Raw genomic sequence first — 19,940 nt, forward strand, 5'->3', positions numbered from 1 at the left:
TCACCAGAACGCGGGCCAGAGCCAGGCGTGTCGTGTCGTCGGCCTGCCTCGTCTGACAAGGGTGCCCGGGCCAAGATCCAGCATGAACAGGTGGAAAGACGCCCCTCGCCCGTTGAAAAAGGGAAAGAGGGCCCTGCACCCCGTACACGGGGGCGAGGTTCTATAATGTTATGGGCCGATGCGATCTGGAAACACGCATCTACTCGCGGCCCTTTCCCCAAGAGGCTGAGTAGCACTTACATATGCGGAGCCGGGCACGAGAAATTCGAGAGAACCACTCTCCTTGTCAGAGATAACACGGCCTCTCAACTGCCCCGCTGGGTCTATTGGTCAAGTGGGTAGAAAAGCCTATTGTTTGCAACTTTGCTGGCATTGGGGAGGAATTTGTCACGTGTAAAAATCTGTCAATTATAACAGTCACCCGCAGCACCATCTACTGGAGATGCATTCTACAGCACCTTTGCCTGACAAAATGATGTGACAGACTGATTTCGCCAGCGCGCTCAACCCTGGCGCCATCAACGGCGGTTGCGCCCAACCCGTGGAGACCTGCGCCCAACGGCACCGACATCTGGGCCGAGGCTGTCGCTGTGGCTCATGACAGGGCCAACCACAGGGTAGACGACTGGCTTGCGCTGCATTTCCGCAAGGGCGAGATGCATTGCGGGACGAGTTCGCAGCGGGACAGGCTTCACAGTGTCAAGGCTGTTGTGGAAATATCGCAGCATTCCGGGTTGGAATCCATGGATTGGACCGCGGAGTAAGAGTCTCTGTAATGTTATAACCTGATTCCATAATGTAAAGGATGAGACTTTTCGTGGGACTCCGTGCGACATGTACAAACGAGTATTACTCCGTGGCTTCAATCGGGTCTCGAGCCCCCTCTACCAGGGCCTCGGAGACGAGTTACACGTGAGCAGGTCTTTCGGGCCATTTGGGGGCATCTGTAGAGGCATACTGTAGACCTTTCTGATGATAACGCTCGCTGACAAGCCGTGGCCCTTCGGGTCCCCGAGCTTCTATTAGAAACCGCTGGCCCAACGGAGTGGCGGACCTGCGCCACTGTAGGGCCGCGAGCTGGGGCCTTGCAACGAAAGAGTGGCTGTGCACCATGGCAACCAGCTCCCGCCTGCGAATGCGACCTGTCAGCAACACATGAAGCGGAACAACACGAGCCCCTTTTCTTTTTTCCTCTCTCACCTTGACCATGGCTGGCACGGACGTGTTCGGTCCCGCTGCCGGCACACCGCTGCATGGTCGCCCGCATGTGCGGTTGCATGTTGATTGTTGATGGGGCCCTCGTATTGACTGTCTCTCCTCGTCGGCCTCGACTGTTGGCCGCTTGTTTTGTTGACGGGCGGCCGGGCGAGACAAAACAGCCCCAGGGTCTGGTGGCACAAGACACTCATTGGCCATGTCTAATTCCGGCCCTAGGCTCGGCATCTCCTTACTAGGCAGACTCCAAGAGGATCCAAGAGGATCCAAGAGGGACAGCGGGCTTACGCGGCGGCGACGTCCATAGCCTCCTCGGGTGGCGACTGGAAGCGTGGAGCCAACGTGCATGCACACACAATGCACACACACCCCCTCCTCCAGCCGCAGAGCTGCAGCCTGCACGGCACGGCCAACCTCGCAGTGTTCAGGCAGGGGGGAGGGCTCGACCGGCATCGATGCCTGCCTCCCGTGGTATAAAGCGAGAGAGTGCGGCCTCCCTCTCGACCCGGATCTTGCCAACCCATCTTCGAAGCTCACCATCTGTTCCGCGTCTCACTCTCTCCAGCACTCTTGTTCTTTTTGCTCAAGGCCCGTCGACGACAGCCAAGCTCTCTTTCAGCCCCCAACTTCCACAAGAATGCGCTCCGCCGCCATCCTCGCCGCCTGCCTGGCAGTCCCTGCCCTGGCCCAGTCGCCGTCGCCGAGTGCCTCTGACACAAACACGGCCGACTCGACCGACACCTTTGACGACGCCACCAGCCTCACGGGCTCGACGACCGTGACCGTCTCCCCGTCCCAGTCGACGCGTCTGCCGACCCTCGCTGTCAACTCGACGGCCCCCTCGACGGCCCCCTCGACGACCCTGACCCTGTCGTCTCTCGTGTCCGGCGCTCCGGTCCCCTCGTCCAACTCGACCGCGCACACCACGTCCAGCAAGTCGGGACGGCCGGTGCGGCCCACTGTCGCCACCGAGACGGACACCGAGACCGCTACCTCTACCAGATCCACCGGCGCTGCCTCGGCGTCCCCGACTGGGGCCGCCGCGCCCGTCGGCATGAACACGGTCTGGCTGGGGCTCGGCGTTGCTGTCGCCTTGACGATGATGCAGCTGTAGTTGCGGACAATCAACAGCAAAACGGTGGCGCTTTTCGGTTAGCCTGGGGAGGTGATTGGGATTGACGGTCTACGGACTGTGGTTTAATTGGGTTGGCTATGGTTCAATTCTTGTTGATACAATGCGCACAGAGGGTCCGGGGAGGAATCATTAATCAGAAGCCACGGCGTATTGGGGGACCCGGTATATAGTGTCACGACGCTTTTAATATGAATCAATTACGAATCCCGAGCAACAGGATTCCCGTCTTGACCACTTCCACGAGAGAATCACCCAAGCTTCCATACGGCCCCGGCTGTGTGCCTCATGTTGGAGCGGCAACTCAACAAGCCGTGCCTACAAGTTACTTCCTCAAGCCCGAGCGCGTCACAGCCGCCATGGCAGCCTGGCACGACGCCGTGAACCGGTCAAAGTCCCGTACAAGGTCTGGAAAGTCGCCAATGAGACTGATGGCGTGTGCCCGCAGCTCCGCGGCCCTGGCGCTGCGCTGGTCCGGAGGCGGGCCGGCCTCGGGCTGGGTCCCGCCTCCACCCGCCTTGATCCACAGGTCTGTGATGGCGTCGATGGTCCGTTGGAACTCCTCCCAGTCGCACTGGCGGAGGGTGTTCTGCGCATGTTGGCGTCTAGAGTCAGTGGCTTTGCCTTGCTTGGGGGCGGGATGAGCTCCGCCGCGCAAGAGGGACGTCTGTCGTACCTTGGCCCTTTCGCCGTACCGGACGGTGAAGAAGAGGGAGTCGTCAGCGTAGCCGGGCATGCCGAGCATAGCCTCGTTGATCTCGGCCGCCCGCTTGGCCCCGTCATCGGCGTCGTGGCTCATGTTGAGTTGGTTGGCTGGCTGGCTTGTTGTTGATCTAGCTGAGAATGCACGCGTTGGCTCGATGCCACCAGCAACGGCGAGAGATACACAGGAAGCAGTAACAATTAAAAAGCAAAAGGGAGGAGTGCTTGGCGTGGCAATGGTTCGCCGCGAGTCTTGTTACGCGTCCGAGGCCCTGCGCCCGGTGCGGCTGAGCTGGACGCCCGAGCCAAGTGGAATCTCACCCGAGGCGGCTGCCGTAGCTGCAGAGCTGCGCCCGTCAAGCACCCTGGTTGTCCTCTCGCGGGGATACAGGGAGGTGTTGAAGATGGGACTCGTACTCAAGGGCGTGCAAAGAAGCGGGAGTGTACAGGCACAGGTCAGTACATGGGATCTCGCGGCTTGTCTCTGTTTCATGCTTTTACGCCATTACTTTGCTACTTTGGCTTTATTCATACAATCTGGTATTCGTTTCTGTCCGAGGTTAGCCCCCAAGCCCTCTGTTTTGTTCTCCTCGTCTCAGGAAAACAAGGGCAGATGTTCCAAGCTTCTCCTCTGTCTCGCTCCGGCACACATTGCATGCTGTCTGGCCCTTGCTATAAGCTCAATCGGGCAAGAAAACACTATGAGGTGGCCTCTGGTTTCCGGCCCGTGATGAAGCGGTAGCTTGTGATGAGCCGCAGGTCGCGGTTCCGGAACTCGCGCTTGACTCCTTCTATCAACACTCGGGTCTGGTCGGACGAGTAGTTGAGCACGCGGGTGAAGAGGGCGGGCGTGTGCGAGTCGACCGACATTTGCATGTGAATCAGCTCGAACCGGCCAAGCTCCTTGAGCGCGCGGTCCTTGGCCCACGGCCCTATAGGTATCTGCAGGGGAGGTCATCAGCACCATCAGGCCCGATATATCGCGGCTACGTCTTGCGCTCTCCTTGATGGCGTCCCAATGTGGGAACAGAGAGGGGCGATGGTTCAAGACTTGGGCACACAAACGTACCCTGTGCACCACTTCTTGGACATGCTCAAAGCCGGCGTCCATCATCCATTGTTTGTGAAATCTGGCCACGTTGATGGGCTTCCCGTACATGCTGCTGGCGGCGCTCAGCTTGCTGACCCATTCCTTGGTCCAGGGTGCCCGGTCAAAGCTGTCGTCGTCGCTGAAGATCCAGGCGTCGTACTCCTGCATCTCGACCCAGCCGCCCGGGCGGAGATGGTGCATGACGCGGCCGTAGAAGCGGGGCCAGTCGGACGAGGTGCCGCTGAGGGCACGGCCGTGGACGTAGTCGAAGCGCTCGTCGTCGCGGTAGGTCCATTCGTCCTCGTAGTCGTCAACGTGGAAGCGGCAGTTGTTGGGGACCCAGTCGGGCTGGATGGGCGAGAGGTCGATGCCGGCGACCGACGCCGAGGGGAACTCGTCGGCCATGTCGATGGCCCAGATGCCGGTCCCCGTGCCGAGGTCGAGGACGCGCAGGCACGGGGTGGTCGAGGGCGCCGGCAGCGACGCCGTGTACAGGCGGCCGCCCAGCAGCAGGCGCCAGATGTGGTGCTGCAGATCGAGGCGCTCCTGTTCCTGGGCGTCGTTGGGCAACACATACTGGCCCTCGCGGTAGGCGTGGTACCGGCGTCCGTTTTCATACTGGTAATCAAAGATGGACGACGTGACGGAGCCCGTGTAGGCCGAGCCGGCGTCGGATCCGTAGGCGGAGTCGGCGTCGGCGTCGTCGTAGGCCTCGGTCTGGGGGGGAACATGTCAAGCAAGGCGACATGAAAGGACACGGGAATAAGTGCATTGAAGAACCGAGTTGAGAGCAAATGGAAGAGTGAAATGAACCACAAACTAGGCCGGCCACAAACTCACATCGACCTGGAGCGGGACGGGCTGATCGGTCTCGAAAGCACCGGCCACGGGACTGAGGAGCTGCGTGAAGCTGACGGGCGAGCGGCGGTCGAATTCATCAGGGGTTTCCCGGGTGCCGGCCGATGGGGCGGCGGCGGCGGCAGCGGGCGGCGTCTGTCCTGCCGGTGTCGCGGCCTTGGGCCCGGGCGCGGCGTCCTCGTCAGGCTTGGGGGGCAACATGTCCGACATGATCCTGGGAGGGCATTGGTATGGATGGTTGTCTGGGCGTATGTACGGGAGGTAATGCGAGATGTGCTTCTGGTTGCTGCACCGCCAAGGGGTAGTGCGCGCGCGCAGTCGACGGACGGCGGCGCAGACGACAAGCCCTGCCCTGCCCTGCCCTGTCCCTTCCCCGTCGTTCCACGCCCTGCCAGAATGCTAATGCCACCGGTAATTGAAGGCGGCGGGTGGGACAAAGAAAAGGCAAGCAAGCATGCTCATCCCATGCTTGGGGTGCGGAGAAGGAGCAGTAGCCAATCCGCCGGAGCGGACAAAGCCGGGGCCATTGACGGATCGTCTTACAGCATTACTAGCGGTGCTGTGGTTATTATTGCGTCGTACAGTACAGTACAATGCTGTTGGTGTCGTCGACGAGGCGGCAAGGCATGTTACGAGCTGCATAGTCGACATATATCATTGTACATTATATGGCTTATATGCACGCCGTCGACTCGCATAAAGACGACGACGACGACGACGACGCGTTTCAGCGCGGCGCGGATACGAGTGCCAGACTGGGCTTGCATCTCGTTTTCACTCTGCCCATGCCTGCCGCGTGAGGCTGTCGTGCAACACGGGAGTGAGCACTAAGCTCGTCAGGGATCTCTCCGCAGAGATTGCTTGCCAGTGGAAGAGAAGATGTTTGCTGCAGCGCTGTGGGCGTCGCGAAGGCAATGAGAAGAAAGAAATCGGGCTCTGGCCCCCTTTGGAGTGTGCGCAAGGAGTGGAGCGTTGAAGAAATGCACGCGAAGCTTCCCCAACGGTATCCGCCGCGTCGTACGATCTCGTTCACTTGGCTGGCCGAAACAAGTCCGTGATTCGTTGGATTCGGGGACGACCGCTCCGAACCTTGAATAACGTTCTTGATGCAGCCGCAAGCCATCATCCCAGGTTGTCGGCTATGGAAATGGTGGGATCAAGAGTAGCTATCAACATCGACACTCGCCATTGAGCCGGCAGTCAATGCCTTGCCATCTGGCCGCTGCTTTGCGAGCGGTAACACCAGTGTCTGCTTGGAGATGGAAGGGACCGTTCTGAAGATGATGCCAGCCATCAACATGATTCGCATCAGGTGTGTGATGCTCCCATGGGCTGAAAGGTGCCCAGCCTGGCCCTGACTAGGCCAATTCCCTTGAATCGGTGCCCGTCGGATTCCATGTTTCCCAAGAAACGCGGCCGGAGCGACGCCCGTCTCCCGCTAATCTAAAGCCACAGGCAGGCAAGGCAGGCCCCCTTGTCTAGACGGAATCCCCGAACAGCCTCTGTCCTACTCCCCCCAGCCCATCGCCTCCTCCCCTCGGGCTCCGAAAGGACAATCAAAAGATCATGGCGGGGGACTCGGACAAGAAAGTTGCCTGCGTCGTCGGGGCCACCGGCAAGCAGGGCGGCTCCGTCGCCCGGCGCTTCCTGCAGGCCGGGTTCCGCGTCCGTGCCGTCACCCGAGACCCGGCGTCGCCGGCCGCGGCGCAACTCGCCGCGTCGGGCGCCCAGCTCGTCACGGCGGACCTCGGAGACGTGGCGAGCCTCGAGGCGGCCTTTGCGGGCGCAAACCTCATCTTCAGCGTCACAAACTACTGGGAGCCCTTTTACCGCCAGGACTGCCGCGAGACCGCCCGGGCCCGGGGTATCTCTTTTCGTCGCTTCGCCGGCGACGTCGAGCGCCAGCAGGGCAAGAACATTGCCGATGCCGCCGCCGCCACCGTCGGCTCGCTCCATCCCAACGGGTTTCTCGTTTCGACCCTGAGCCATGCCGAGAAATGCAGTGGCGGCAGGCTCAAGGAGCTCCATCATTTCGACGCAAAGGCCGACGTCTTTCCTCACTACGTCCAGGACAAGCATCCGGCTCTGGCGGCCAAGATGTCGTGCATCCACACCGGCTATTTCTTCACCAGCTTCAACATTCTACCCAAGTCATATTTTGCAAAGGTAAGTAGCGCATGTCGGACGCTCGACCAAAGTGGTCTGTTAAACTGGCTCGCGCTGTCTGTCGGTTAACGCTCTCTGCCTCTCACATCTTTACCAAGTATGCGGAAGTAGATGCCTCTAACCATGAAATCATCTACAAGCAGCGCGAGGACGGAAGCATCGAAATGACGTTTCCCACCGCTCCGCACAAGCCCGTGCCTCACCTAGACCCTGTGGGCGACATGGGCAGCTTTGTCTACGCCGTCCATCAACTGCCGCCGGGCAAGGCCTTCATGGCAGCCGGCACGACGTGCACCTGGCCCGAGTTCCTCGAGACGTGGGGCCGGGCTGCCGGATATCCGGTGCACTACAGACAGGTCACGCCAGACGAGATGATTGCCGCGACGCCGGACACGGAGACGGGCATCGAAGTGGCCGCCATGTTTTCGTACACCTCGGACCCGGGATACGACGGCGGCATGGAGCTCTTGACCGCCGATGACATGAGAAAGGTGAGAGGAGGGCTGGGGTTCAATGGATTACATTTTGACACACTGACCATCTTTGACGCGCAGGCTGGCATCGAGTGCCCGATGACAACGTGGGAAGATTGGGCAGGGAGACAAGACTGGAAGGATATCCTGGCCAAATTGGGATGAGTATGACATTTGGTATACGGAGGCTTATCCGCGGTCTGCATGACACGACTCTGAGTTAGCTCCTAGTCCGATAGAACACTGGGGGACCTTTCTTGCAGCAAACCTGACCACGTTGTCAGAAACTAGCCGTGTGAACTGCTTCGTCTTTTGTCGGGGTGTCGATGGTCCTCTGCTCCAGCATCAAGAGCGTCAAGAACTCATCGGCTCTACTCAATATCGCCAAGGCTGGACGTGCTTGAGGCCACATCGCAACGTGCTCCGGAGCTCGACGGCTACTTAGCGCCGGCCATGTTTGTCCGTGACGAGGATATAGAGTTGGCTTTAATGCGTTTGTTGCAGTCGGCGCCCCCGGTTTTCTGACTTGCTCCTAGCGCCGGTAACACGGCCCCTCGTTGCCTCCCGGAACCCCACTAATTATGATGGCCCCGTCTCAAGCAGGGGCGCAGTGAAAGATGTAGGGGTCTCAAAGAGGTGAACGTAGTGATGCATGTCTTGGTCTAACTATCAGGACAAGTTTATTTTATTTTATTTAGGGCCTTTGGCAGCAGCAGACCCGGCCCCAGGAGAACAGTTCAACTCAAAAAGCATGGCGACAGGGGCTGCTTCGTGCGTGGAGGCCATGTTGACAGCCAACCGCTCGGCCTCCCTCCATCACTGGAAGCACGGTGTGGGAACGGGTACTTCTCCAGGATATGGTTTTCTCCCCCATACGACGAAAACAGGTATATAGGCATGTATGCGCGGATCAGCAAGCTCCCGCCGCACGTCAACTAGGGATACCTAAAAAGGTCAAGTAGATTGTTGTTAGACGGAAAAAACGGCCCTATGATTGTATTGCCGAGTTGGTACTCACCTCAATCTCCGTGGCAGGCCGATCATATGCCCTGTTGAGAAGCTGGAAGGAGAAGCCGCTTAGGCCCTGCGTAAGATTCCTCTCCCACATCCTTCCCAATTCCTTGAGCCGCTCGTCCTTGGCCCATCCGTTAATTGGTAGCTTGAAGATGCGCTGTTGTACATCGACAAAGCCGACACGTTCAAATACCTCTTTGAGAGTAGTGCCAAAAACAATAGGGCGATGAAGAGTCTCCGCAGCGACAGTTAGCTCATTGAGCCACTTCGCAAAAGGGCCGTTAGGATCGAGGGTGCCATCGTCAGAGGTAACGATGCAGTCGAATTCTTGAGCTTCAAACCAGCCGCCGTGATCAAGAGTGGCGAAAGCTTGCTCAACAACCTCCTTCTCGAACGAGGACCAGCAGCCTGAAGTAGCCCGCGTGTGTATATAATCGAACTGGTGTGAGTACTCCCACGGGTCTGATCTGCAACAGAAAGTCAGATGGGAAAGCGCTAAAGCGACCATACCTTAAAAAGCGGTGTTAAGCTCGGGGTGCTTACGAGTCCTCAACGTAAAATTTCACATTAGGCGGCACCTCGTCTGGCTGGATGGGTGATAGATCTGTAGCGATCACCTGCGAGTTAGGAAATAAGTCGCCCATGTCAATGGCCCAGTCGCCCACGCCCGTAGCCACATCGAGGACATTCCGCGGCGGTTTTGACCGAGAGAGGGGGGCAAAATAGAGCCTGTTTTTGAAGAGTCTCTTGAGAATCTGCCCTTGGTGTACCAGGCGCTCTTGCTCCGGGGAGTCGTTGGGAAAGGCGTATGCTTCCATCACTTGGGTCAGTTCGGACTCGGTTTGAGGGGCGGGGGGAGTGTCCCACAGCCTGCTCGATACGCATGATATGTGCGGCCAAACTCCTCGGGGAAGTTTTGCACGCTGTCCGACAAGGACGCCGACTCGCTTCTGTGGACACTTGTTAGAATTTCTCCATGGCGCTGCCGGTGAGTCTCGAATGGACGATGCTCACAGCGGTCCAAATAGGGGCTACGGTTACAGGCGCAGTCCATTTCAGTACCACTTCTCTGGTGATAATCCAGCAGACAGAGAGGACTACCCACATCGGGCTCAATGAAGTTCTCTGCCCCGCCAAACATGGACGAGCGGTCGAAGGTGAACTGGAAGTTGCGCAGATCTGGGTGGGCATTGCCCCCCTCATCGCCCTGCCGGGATCCGGGCCACCGATTCTCCATGGCCGTCCCCCTTAGCTTTGTGTAGCCGTGTTGTCGTAGCTGCCTTTGGCGTCTCGTAGCCAAGCCTTTCAGCCAAATTGGGCGTCGTCACGCCAGTGTAACCGCTGTGGTGGCTGATGGCTATGTATAATATGACGAGTGTCCGGATCAAGTCGCTCACCGACTCGAACCTGCTCGAAACATCTGGCATGGATGAGGTGGCAAAAAAACTACACCGCCAGTGCCAATAGACCCTCTTAGATGTCCTGTGCGCCCTCTTTCTTTTCTCTGCATCTAAGCCGTATTAGGCGTAGCTGCGGCCGTAGACGCATGGAACGTCATGATCGCAACGATGCGCATATGCGTACCGACTGTGGCCACATGCCCAGTGAGTGATATTAGGTTAATGATACGGCTTCAGAACACCGCGCAAAACACCCCACGCAGCATCGCCATACCACAACACCACGATCACGAGGGCCCAAAAGCCCATGAGGCTATAATGACAAGCTCAGCAAACCTACTTTTAACTACGGAGGACTCCGCATATCGCCTTGAGTGTCAGGGGGACTTACACCACTCTTGGCGTTATAGTCAAATAACGCTACATATAAGTTACAAGCCAGGCCAAAGGTTTGCCAAGATAAAAGCAGGGCGTTAAAAACTATAGCTGTATAAGTATATACGGCAGCCCAAGAATATTAACAACTTTAATTGCCTCTGACTGTAATGCCTAGCTAAATAGTAACTGTGAGGAACACGTACCACGGTACGATCAGCCAGGCAGTAGAGATGACAGGAGGTACGATGCGGTGTGTATTGTGTTCTTCCTCTGCAGCAAGCGGCTTGCTAGAGGAGAAAGCTCTCCATCTCACGAGCGTGGCGAGTCTCCCTCGACTCGCGAGCGGGGTAGGTCCAGAACGGCGCCGATGACGTGGCGACACCTTGGTCCCAGGTGAGTACTCCACCGCTTGGTCGGCCTGGTACCTCCTAGTAGCGGCCTCACAGTAACTTATATATAACTGCAAAATACTGTACTTTAAACTGTACAGTAGGCGCAGGGTACTGTGTAAACTGATAGGCAAGTCTCTTGCCTAATACAGCTTAGATATAGGCAGGATAAAAAGGCGCACAAGACATCTAAAGGGGCCCATGCTAATAATGAGGTTAGTTGCCAGCTTTCCATTAAGGGATTTTCCGGTGATCTGCCGGATCTGGCGATTCGCCGGATTTTGGGCTCATTGCATTCCAGCAAAGAACTGAGAATAACTTCACGAATACTATTTGAATTGTTCTAAAATCTTATAAGAGCAGTTAATAATGCTCAAAGATGCCACTCAATCTTTTTGAAGTCATCCAGCCATCGAGGTCGTCTTCTGTTACTCTCCGATCGCGCAAGTCCCCGAAATGCACCCATTGCCTCCCGATCACTATCAACAGCTAAAGAGGGCCTTTGAGGACAGGATATGTCGTTTGAAGTTATCATTGCCTTATTATTTGCGTTATTATATAGTGTGTTTGGTACCTGCAATGCTATGGCCCGCTCTGGTGTGAACGGAAGAGTGACAATTTTTGCAGCGTGAACATCCTGACTCCTCTCGCGACCCTCAGAAGCCACCGTCGCTCATTCTGCATTTTCTGTGGCTTTTCCACTTTCAAAATCTTCAGCTCTTGTTAATAATGCCAATTTATCTCCTTATTTTGCTTCACGGCCTCCGTCATCCGTCGTTTTCTCCCAATTTCCGCCTCTCATTGCTTCCTCTTCTCTAGAGCGAGAGCTTTTGCTCCGCTGCCTTCTGCTGTCGCTGAAGCTTTCGGGCCTCCTTCTTCAGAGCCTCCTCTTTCTTTTGGAGTCCTTTCACTGTCATTTTTTGGCGAGCTTGAGCCACAATTTTAGAGCTAAACACCTCGTCTGCACTAGAATCTGTACAGCAGAAGAGATCATCTTTGAAGCCTTACCGGTCTGCCTGCGCTGGTTCTTGTGACTACTTGTTCTCTGCATACTTTAACTCTCATATCAAGCACTTAAAACTCATATTGAGGGCTCCCGAGGGTGCTGCTCAGCCTTCGGCTGTTGCGGCCAGCATCAACAGAGGACTTCTCGACTACTTCCTGAAATGCGTTCCAAAACACAGTCTAGATCTTCGATTTCAGCAATCCAATGAACCTTTTGATTTGTCTGTGTACTGGATAAGATCATGCGTATACGCTGTTGAGAGAGGCTGAATAACGATACATCAAGGGTTGCAGCCGATGAATGGATTGAGGGGAAACACCACAACGATCACTCGGTGCCGGTCACACCACTCCATAAATTCGATACTAAAATGGTTAAGTGGCCATCGGGAACCAAAGGCGATAAGCACAACCGTTTCGAGCTTTCACCCTGGTAAACCGGTCGAACGTACCGGTGAGCTGCTCATTTCAATATTGTGATTCGTCCACCTCGTTTTTGACGTGTTAAAAATATTTATTGACGACTTGATTCACGTTTCACGAACCAAAAGTCCAGAGTTTGTGCTGGCTTGTCTTGGTGGATGAGAAATGGGGCAGCGATGCCATCTCTTGACTGACGCACATCTTGAACGTAAGGGAGGATGGGTTGCCATTTTTTAATACGCCGAGCAATTTTGCCTTGTTTTCTTATAATAAGAGGAATACCCTGTTCGTTCAAATGCTCATAAGGAATAGAAAGCCCATTTCATCCATGTTATACGTGTTTTAGGGTAGGGTGTCGAATTTCTCAATTTTCGTGCACGTCTTTCCTTGTCAGGTGTGAAAGCGGAGCCTCGCGCACTGAATTTCAAGCTAAAAATAAACCTTACATTCAGATGCATAGATAGGTTCTTTTCAGAAGATGCTTGTACCGTCGAATCACGTTCAATCTGGCTCATTACGGGTGCGTAGAATGAAGTTATCCAGCTCGCCCTTCCAACCCCATTTTTGCAGTATCCTGAGCCAAGTTCTGCACTATGGATAGAATGGGAGAATCCACATGATTAAAGCCTACGATGAAAGCCAATAATGTTCTGTTTTTGCTGTATTGGCTGAAATGACTTACACAATCTGTCGGCATCCTATTTTGGCCGTTGCTTGGTTTGATGTCAGCACCGCAGCGCATTGCCCCTAGATAAAAGTTCTAAATATATGCCAGACTTTCACTGCTTCTGATGATTCAGGAAATCAAAGGATACGTCAATTGGCACCGTTGTTGTTGAGCTATTGTCGATTGATGTTGAGCGTGCGAAGTCGCCGCAATCCGGCAGATCACCAGATCCGGCAGATCATCGGAAAATCCCTTAGTGCTTGACACGTACGGTAAGTGAATCTGTTGGGTACGACTGCATCTGCGTCGGTAGAGGGCTAGGCTTCACCCTTGCCATTCCCTACTTTGGTACCGAAAACCTGTAAGGGTCTTCTCACGAAACGGCAAAAGCAGTGCTCGCGCTACTAGACTTGACCACGCATGTAAGGGGCATCTTTGGTTTGCGACCAAGCAATAACCTCAAGGGCTGGCCCCGTGACACTTGTGAAAAGCTGCGACTATGCTTTCTGGCCAAGGCAATGCGTGTTCTACACCAAATTATAAAGTAGGTAATTAGATGTAAGCTTAGAATCGCAATGTGAACGTACAGCCAAAAGAGGACATACTCTCTTAAAGTGTTTATTAAACTAAAGGAGAATCATGGGAGCCAATAGAGGCGCGGACCCCCGCGCCTTTAAAGTCGGCGCGGACGTCCGCGCCTGTTATGTAAGCCCAGGCGGAAGATAGTCGGGCCGCCCCCTGACCTGTACTCTCCTTTTCTATTGCATGTGGCAAACTGTCGCACAGAGAGCCAGCCTCATATAGCATACCATCTGCGCTCAGAGTAGTTGTCCGCGGAAGCGATGCTATAATCCGCATATTAAGGTCGAGCGCCTGCATGCGTGGTGCTTGGACCCCATTGAGGCCAAAGCTCAAACGCAGGCTGCATTAAACCTCGCAGGCGGCCTCGGTTACAAGGGTTCTGCACCACGTCCACAAAGCAGGAGTTTCCTTTCCTTTGTGTATAAAGAGCTGCTCACTGTCGTGCACTACAGCTAGCTCTTCAAGATAATTCCAATATGGGGCTTACTGAATTCCCTGACGATTGCCTTCCTCCTGAGGGCCAGTTCGACTCGCGAGAGTCTCTTCTTGCCTCAATTAATGCGTGGGCGGCTCCAAGAGGCTATGCCTTCACCACAGGCAAGTCCACGAGAGACCCGCGGTCCGGAAGACGCACAGTCATATTTGCCTGCGATCGTGGAGGTAGACTTGGGGCTCATACAAGCAAGGACCAGAAGCCAGCTGATCGGCAACGGTCTACAAGCTCCCGTATCACTGGATGCCAGTTTTCCATCAATGCGAAAGAGAGCCTTGATAAGTCGTACTGGTATGTCAGGCATCGCCCAGGCGAGGAGAAGTCGGTCCACAACCATGAGCCCAGTCTGCATATTACAGCACATCCAGCTCATCGTGCCCTCTCCTCAACTGACCAGTCAGCTATTGGGAACCTCTCAAGCGCTGGCATAGCACCAAAGGATATCCGGACATATATGCGCCAGAGCTCTCAGACTGCCCAAGGAGCGACACAGCAAGACATATATAACTGTATCGCACAGCGCAGACGAGAGCTCCTTGCTGGCCAGAGCACAATGCATGCCCTTGCCAATGAGCTTGACAACGAGGGTTCCAGAGCCGCATACAGCTTGATCATGATGGCCGAGTCACAGCAGTCTTATTCGCACACCCAGCGTCTCTAGGATACCTCAACGCATACCCAGAATTACTACTGCTAGACTGCACATACAAGACGAACAAATATAAGATGCCACTGCTCGATATGATCGGCGTTGATGCCTGTCAGCGGTCATTCTGTATTGCCTTTGCCTTCCTCAGTGGTGAAGACGAAAATGACTATATCTGGGCACTGGACCAACTCCAATCGATATACGAGTTATATGACATTCGCCAGCCATCGGTTATCCTGACAGATCGCTGCCTCGCCTGCATAAACGCAATTTCCCGGTGCTTTCCTGCGTCCAAGTCTCTGCTTTGCATCTGGCATGCGAATAAGGCGGTGCTTAGCTATTGCAAACCAGCTTTCGACCGTGACGATGAGGACTCTAATAGTGATGAGAGGTGGGCTGAGTTCTTTGGGTATTGGCACTCAATCGTGGGCTCGAAAGATGAGGAGACATTTGATCAACAAGTTGAAGAGCTCGAGAAGCGCTTTGTGCCACGATACGTCAAGGAGGTTAGCTACATACGGAAACCTGGTTGGACCCGTATAAGGAAAAGCTCGTCAAGGCCTGGGTCGATCAATATGCTCACTTCGGCAATGTGGCTACTTCCCGGGTGGAAGGCATCCACGCATTATTGAAGAGTCACCTTAAGAAGTCAACATTAGACCTCTTCGAGGCAACGAGGGCAATCAAGCAAGCTCTCCTCAACCAACTGGCCGAGCTACAAGCCAACCAAGCCAGGCAGCATATACGGATGCCAATTGAGCTCTCTGGAACCGTATATAGCACGGTACGTGGCTGGGTATCACACGAAGCCTTGCGACAGGTTGCAAAGCAACACAAGCGCCTCAACGAGAAAAACACCCCATCTTGCACAGGCAGCTTCACCAAGTCTCGCGGTCTCCCTTGTGCGCACGCATTACAGTCTCTCATAGTGGAAGATCTGCCCTCCGGCTACAACATTTTCATACACATTGGCGCCTTCGACGGGATAACAAAGAGATTGGTCAGGTCCTCATAGAGCCTCGTCGGCGACTAGACCAACTTGTCGCCGCATCAAGGATATCACAGTCATCCACACAGCGCGAGCCAAGTGCATTTGAAGCCATAGAGTCAGATCTACGGCCAAGGCGCCGCCTACATGCAGCAAATGCCACCAGCAAGGGCACATCATGACATCTCGCAATTGTCCTTTACGCTATAGCGACATACTGCAGCGGGCAGAGGCACGGGCGGCACAGACTGCAGAGACTGCAGCAATTGCAGGGACTGCACAGACTGCACAGACTGTACAGACGGTAGCAGTTCCAGAGACTGCGCAGACTGCAGCAGTCATGGAGAAAATGACAGTTGCAGTCACTACGGTCTCTACAGTCTCTACAGCAATTGCAGAGACTACAGAGACTACAGAGAATCTATTATATGATGACCCACGAGCCATCTATCAGAGGTATGTCAGGAAAGAGACTCTTGGTATAGAGCACAGCCTCGCGGCAGTCTCAAGACCAACCAGGCATACCGAAAGGCAATGGGCTTGCCATTGCGCTACAGCAAGACTGAATATGACTGGTGCCTCGACTGGAAGCAAATGTCAAGGAGCTGCGGCTCGAGGCAATGGACCAAGGTAGAGATGATGGCATACCTTGATTGGGATAAGGCAGAAGAAGAGCGATTAGATGCCCGGGTGGCCGAGGAAATTCAGGTGCAGCCTTTCTCACGAGAAAGAGGTACTGCAGGTATATGGGCTGACTGCGAGAGAGACTCAGAGGAACAGCAGGCATTTTATTCACATATATAAGTGGTGATGATGCCGGCGATGCGAAAATGTGAGGCAGATCGTGAGATCACCGACATGCACCGGCGTGTAGCACTGTAGCTGGCCAATTTTAAGGCGGTGAACTTCCCGCGCACCCTCCCTTGCCACGCAACAGCGGCGCCCTTTGCGTCACGTCAATCTACCAAATAGGAAGGCTATGGGTTCGAACCTAAGGGATATCCTCCTTTGCAATTAATTGAAGCTATATGTATGCAGCAAGCATGCTGTATCGGTGAGGCCGACTGCGAGCGCAGTTGGCGGCGGCCCAAATGGCCTGCCAGGCTTACATAACAGGCGCGGACGTCCGCGCCGACTTTAAAGGCGCGGGGGTCCGCGCCTCTATTGGCTCCCGAGAATCATTATAAAATTATACAAATCCTTCTTATGATGATCTAAAACCTTTATTGCAACTTTTATCGTTTTTATGTCTCGCTATAGAGACAACCATGCCAATTCGAACACTGCAAAATATTACGAAAGTGGAAGAGTACTTTTGAATCGCCGAAACGAGCGCGATAAGATGAAAAGGTTCTTGGGTTCTCGTCTCGCTTGCACGTGACCCCTCCTAGAGAGGCTTACTTCGTGAACACAAATCATATTAGCTGAGCAGCACAGACGCAGTAATTAGGGCGTGGCATACGTAATAGCTACGCATCGAGCCATGTCCCTGCATTGCTTGCGGGCTCGCGGAGAGTGGGCCACGAGGGGGTGACTCCCAGAGGGCCATCTTCGGCCAGCAGACCGCGGCCCAAGTCGCCGGAGAGATGGCTCAAGCCACCCCAGACACACGAGAAGGGAGGGGAGGATAAAGTACAAGGGTCAGAGGGGTTGAGCTCGGAATGATACGACTCAAGACGTCTTTCGGCAGCATTGCAACCACTCCGCTGGAGCTCGCTACAACAATCAGCTCCAAAGCTATTCCACATAAGCGAGAGACTGTTCAAACAATACAGATGACACCATTTTGCCTTGCAACTATGTAAGTGTATAGTGCATGGTAGTGTTGCTGCATGGCGTGCGCACAAAGGTCACTTGCACGGGTGACGCGCCAAGTCAGCCCCTATTAGAACCAGCTATTCTATCATATTCCTACGCAATAGAGAGAGACTTTCAGAAGTGCGGGTTTCTGTCACCTTCCGACGAAGCAGAAAGGCAGTCACAGGATGGCCCAAATAGGCAATTGATATCCAGATTCAATTGATTGATTGAATGCCAGGGAGGATCATGAAGGGATGATGATGACCCAGCTTTGGATTGCGGCTGTGCCTCCTTTTTAAGCTCCCGGTCGCGTAAGCCTTATGACCTGGCCACCTTGACTCGGCTTGCAGGGAGGCCTCGGACCTCTACCTAATTAAGTCTTTATAACGGCTTAAAGGAGGCTAGGTAAGGGTATAATAGTGTTAAGGAGAGTGGGCATAAGATGCTATAGTTATGCCTAGTAGACCTAATAGTTATATATAAGGAAGCCTGCCTAACTAATATAACTCCCCTAGCCTAAGGATATTATATAGGCCTAACTTAGGTATAGGAATATCCTAATGCCCTCTTTTAGCTAGCTATATATAGTTACTATACCTATATAAGCCCCTCCCTTATCTTAATAGATAGACTAAGATATATATTATAAAATTTACCTTTCTATACCCTTATTTCTTTTACTATAGTCTTAAGCCCCTACTTAAGAGTTATAAGCCCGGCCTATATAGCTAGATTATCTTTTACCCGCTAATATTACTTTTAAAGCTATTTACGAGCTATTAACGCTATTATAACGCTTAAATTATTATATTAAAGTAAGGAACCTAGCTATACTAAGGGATACTAATAGAAATATATAAATTATATAAATTATATATCCTATAAAAAAAGGATATTACTTATTAAGCTAGAACCCTTATTTTCCTAAGATAACGTTAAAGGAAGTAAGAAGGGATAATTATATTATAAGATTAAAAGAAAGCCTTAATTAAACCCTATAGAATAAGGGGATTAAATCGTAGGCCTAGACTTATAAGATTTAGGAATATACTAACTTAGATAGTATAAAGGAGCTTAAATAGCTTTAATAGCTAGACTAAGAGTAATTTATTATTAATCTTAAAAAGAGACCTTCTTAATAAGAAGATAAAACTAAGGCTATATTCCTTATAAGGCGAATAGGCTATAACGAATAATACTAAGATATAAATAACTCCTTTTATAACCTTAAGAAAAGGTTCTAGCTATAATTCGATCGTTATAAGGTTTAGTAGAAAGCCTTAATTATACTTAAAGAATTAATTAATAAAACGATTAATAAAGGGCTTTAAGGGGCAACCTTAATATATAATAGCCTAAGAAAGAAAATTAAGGAATTAAAGAAGTAAGCTATACCCTTAAGGGTAAAAGAAAAAAGGATAATTTATAAGAGATATACGACCTCTATTAATAAAAGAGGTATATAAAACTAGAAAGTATAAGTAGAATAGCTCGATTAAATTATTATAGATTTATAAGACTTTAAGGTTAATATACTTAACGATATAAGAATTAGATAGGATTTTCTTATAGTAGTAGATATATAGGACCTATATTAGTTTATAATAATAAGGGCTCTCGACCTTTATAATAAAAGATATATTAAAGATTAACTTCCCTTAAGGAACTTAATCGCTAACTTTAAATAAGAATATACTTATAAGAAGAAGTCGTAACTATTATAAAGTAGACCTAAGAGGGTATAGGCTATAGTCGCGCTACTACCCCCCTCTATTATATATAACGTATTATATATACGCGATAAAAAGTAATAAAATTAACTAAGCTACCTAGCTTATTAATTAACTATACTTATTAACTAAATACTTATTAACTATCTAGGTAATACCTAGACTCTTATAGTAACTACCTATAAAAAAAGGAAGTGCTAATTAAATTTCTAAGAAAGTAAATACCTAAGCTAAATAAGTTAGCTATAAGTAGTATATTAATAGCTTAATAAGCTAGTAGGAAAATATAAGGGAATATATATTATAGTATAATTAGTTAGGTAGTAGAGATAGCTAAAGGTACTACGCTATATATATTATATTCTCCTTATTATAAGACTAAAGCTTACTAAAAGAAGGATTTTTCCTCTTTATTTAAAGTAGTAAGTAATTTATAACTTATATATAGAGTAAGCACGATTCCTTACTAATACCCTATTAATATATTAGTACTACGTACCTAAGTACTTTATTAGCCTATACCTCTTAGTAGCGCTCTTATAATTATCTCCCTTCCTATATAGGCGTCTTAACTATATCTATAATATATATTACTTTCGCTATACTATATATATTCGGTTAAAAAGAGAGGTAGTTTTAGTTATATATCGCGTATATACGCTTATATAAGTATATATTAGTCTATACTTTATAATATTAATAGTTATTATACTAGCGGTTACCGCTATTAAGTAATTAAGACTAATAATATACCTAGAAGATATATTAAGAGATAATATACTAAAC

The 19,940-nt window shown here is 51.9% G+C and overlaps 6 protein-coding genes across 6 annotated transcripts; 3 read left to right on the forward strand and 3 right to left on the reverse strand.

Moving 5' to 3' along the window:
• Positions 1-170: 170 nt before the first annotated feature.
• On the forward strand, positions 171-764 carry HRG_07549 (protein-arginine deiminase (PAD) domain-containing protein; the record flags this gene model as incomplete). Its single annotated transcript, XM_044866020.1, has 2 exons — positions 171-229; positions 485-764. The coding sequence occupies 2 exons, from the start codon at positions 171-173 to the stop codon at positions 762-764; spliced, it is 339 nt and encodes a 112-aa protein (XP_044718984.1).
• Positions 765-1,852: 1,088 nt separating this feature from the next.
• HRG_07550 (uncharacterized protein) lies at positions 1,853-2,329 on the forward strand (the record flags this gene model as incomplete). Its single annotated transcript, XM_044866021.1, has 1 exon — positions 1,853-2,329. The coding sequence occupies one exon, from the start codon at positions 1,853-1,855 to the stop codon at positions 2,327-2,329; it is 477 nt and encodes a 158-aa protein (XP_044718985.1).
• A 343-nt stretch (positions 2,330-2,672) lies between these two features.
• HRG_07551 (uncharacterized protein) lies at positions 2,673-3,146 on the reverse strand (the record flags this gene model as incomplete). The annotated part of the gene is made up of 2 exons (XM_044866022.1): positions 2,673-2,936; positions 3,024-3,146. 2 exons carry the CDS (start codon positions 3,144-3,146, stop codon positions 2,673-2,675), a joined length of 387 nt encoding a protein of 128 aa, XP_044718986.1.
• A 602-nt stretch (positions 3,147-3,748) lies between these two features.
• HRG_07552 (methyltransferase domain-containing protein) lies at positions 3,749-5,207 on the reverse strand (the record flags this gene model as incomplete). Its single annotated transcript, XM_044866023.1, has 3 exons — positions 3,749-3,991; positions 4,119-4,856; positions 4,980-5,207. 3 exons carry the CDS (start codon positions 5,205-5,207, stop codon positions 3,749-3,751), a joined length of 1,209 nt encoding a protein of 402 aa, XP_044718987.1.
• Positions 5,208-6,563: 1,356 nt separating this feature from the next.
• On the forward strand, positions 6,564-7,801 carry HRG_07553 (nmrA-like family domain-containing protein; the record flags this gene model as incomplete). Its single annotated transcript, XM_044866024.1, has 4 exons — positions 6,564-6,854; positions 6,906-7,163; positions 7,307-7,654; positions 7,718-7,801. 4 exons carry the CDS (start codon positions 6,564-6,566, stop codon positions 7,799-7,801), a joined length of 981 nt encoding a protein of 326 aa, XP_044718988.1.
• A 651-nt stretch (positions 7,802-8,452) lies between these two features.
• On the reverse strand, positions 8,453-9,887 carry HRG_07554 (methyltransferase domain-containing protein; the record flags this gene model as incomplete). The annotated part of the gene is made up of 6 exons (XM_044866025.1): positions 8,453-8,581; positions 8,655-9,117; positions 9,194-9,461; positions 9,518-9,600; positions 9,665-9,681; positions 9,756-9,887. 6 exons carry the CDS (start codon positions 9,885-9,887, stop codon positions 8,453-8,455), a joined length of 1,092 nt encoding a protein of 363 aa, XP_044718989.1.
• Between the last annotated feature and the right edge of the window lie 10,053 nt (positions 9,888-19,940).

Source organism: Hirsutella rhossiliensis (assembly GCF_020360975.1).
Source record: "Hirsutella rhossiliensis strain HR02 chromosome Unknown scaffold00008, whole genome shotgun sequence".
In the NCBI taxonomy this organism is placed as follows: domain Eukaryota; kingdom Fungi; phylum Ascomycota; class Sordariomycetes; order Hypocreales; family Ophiocordycipitaceae; genus Hirsutella; species Hirsutella rhossiliensis.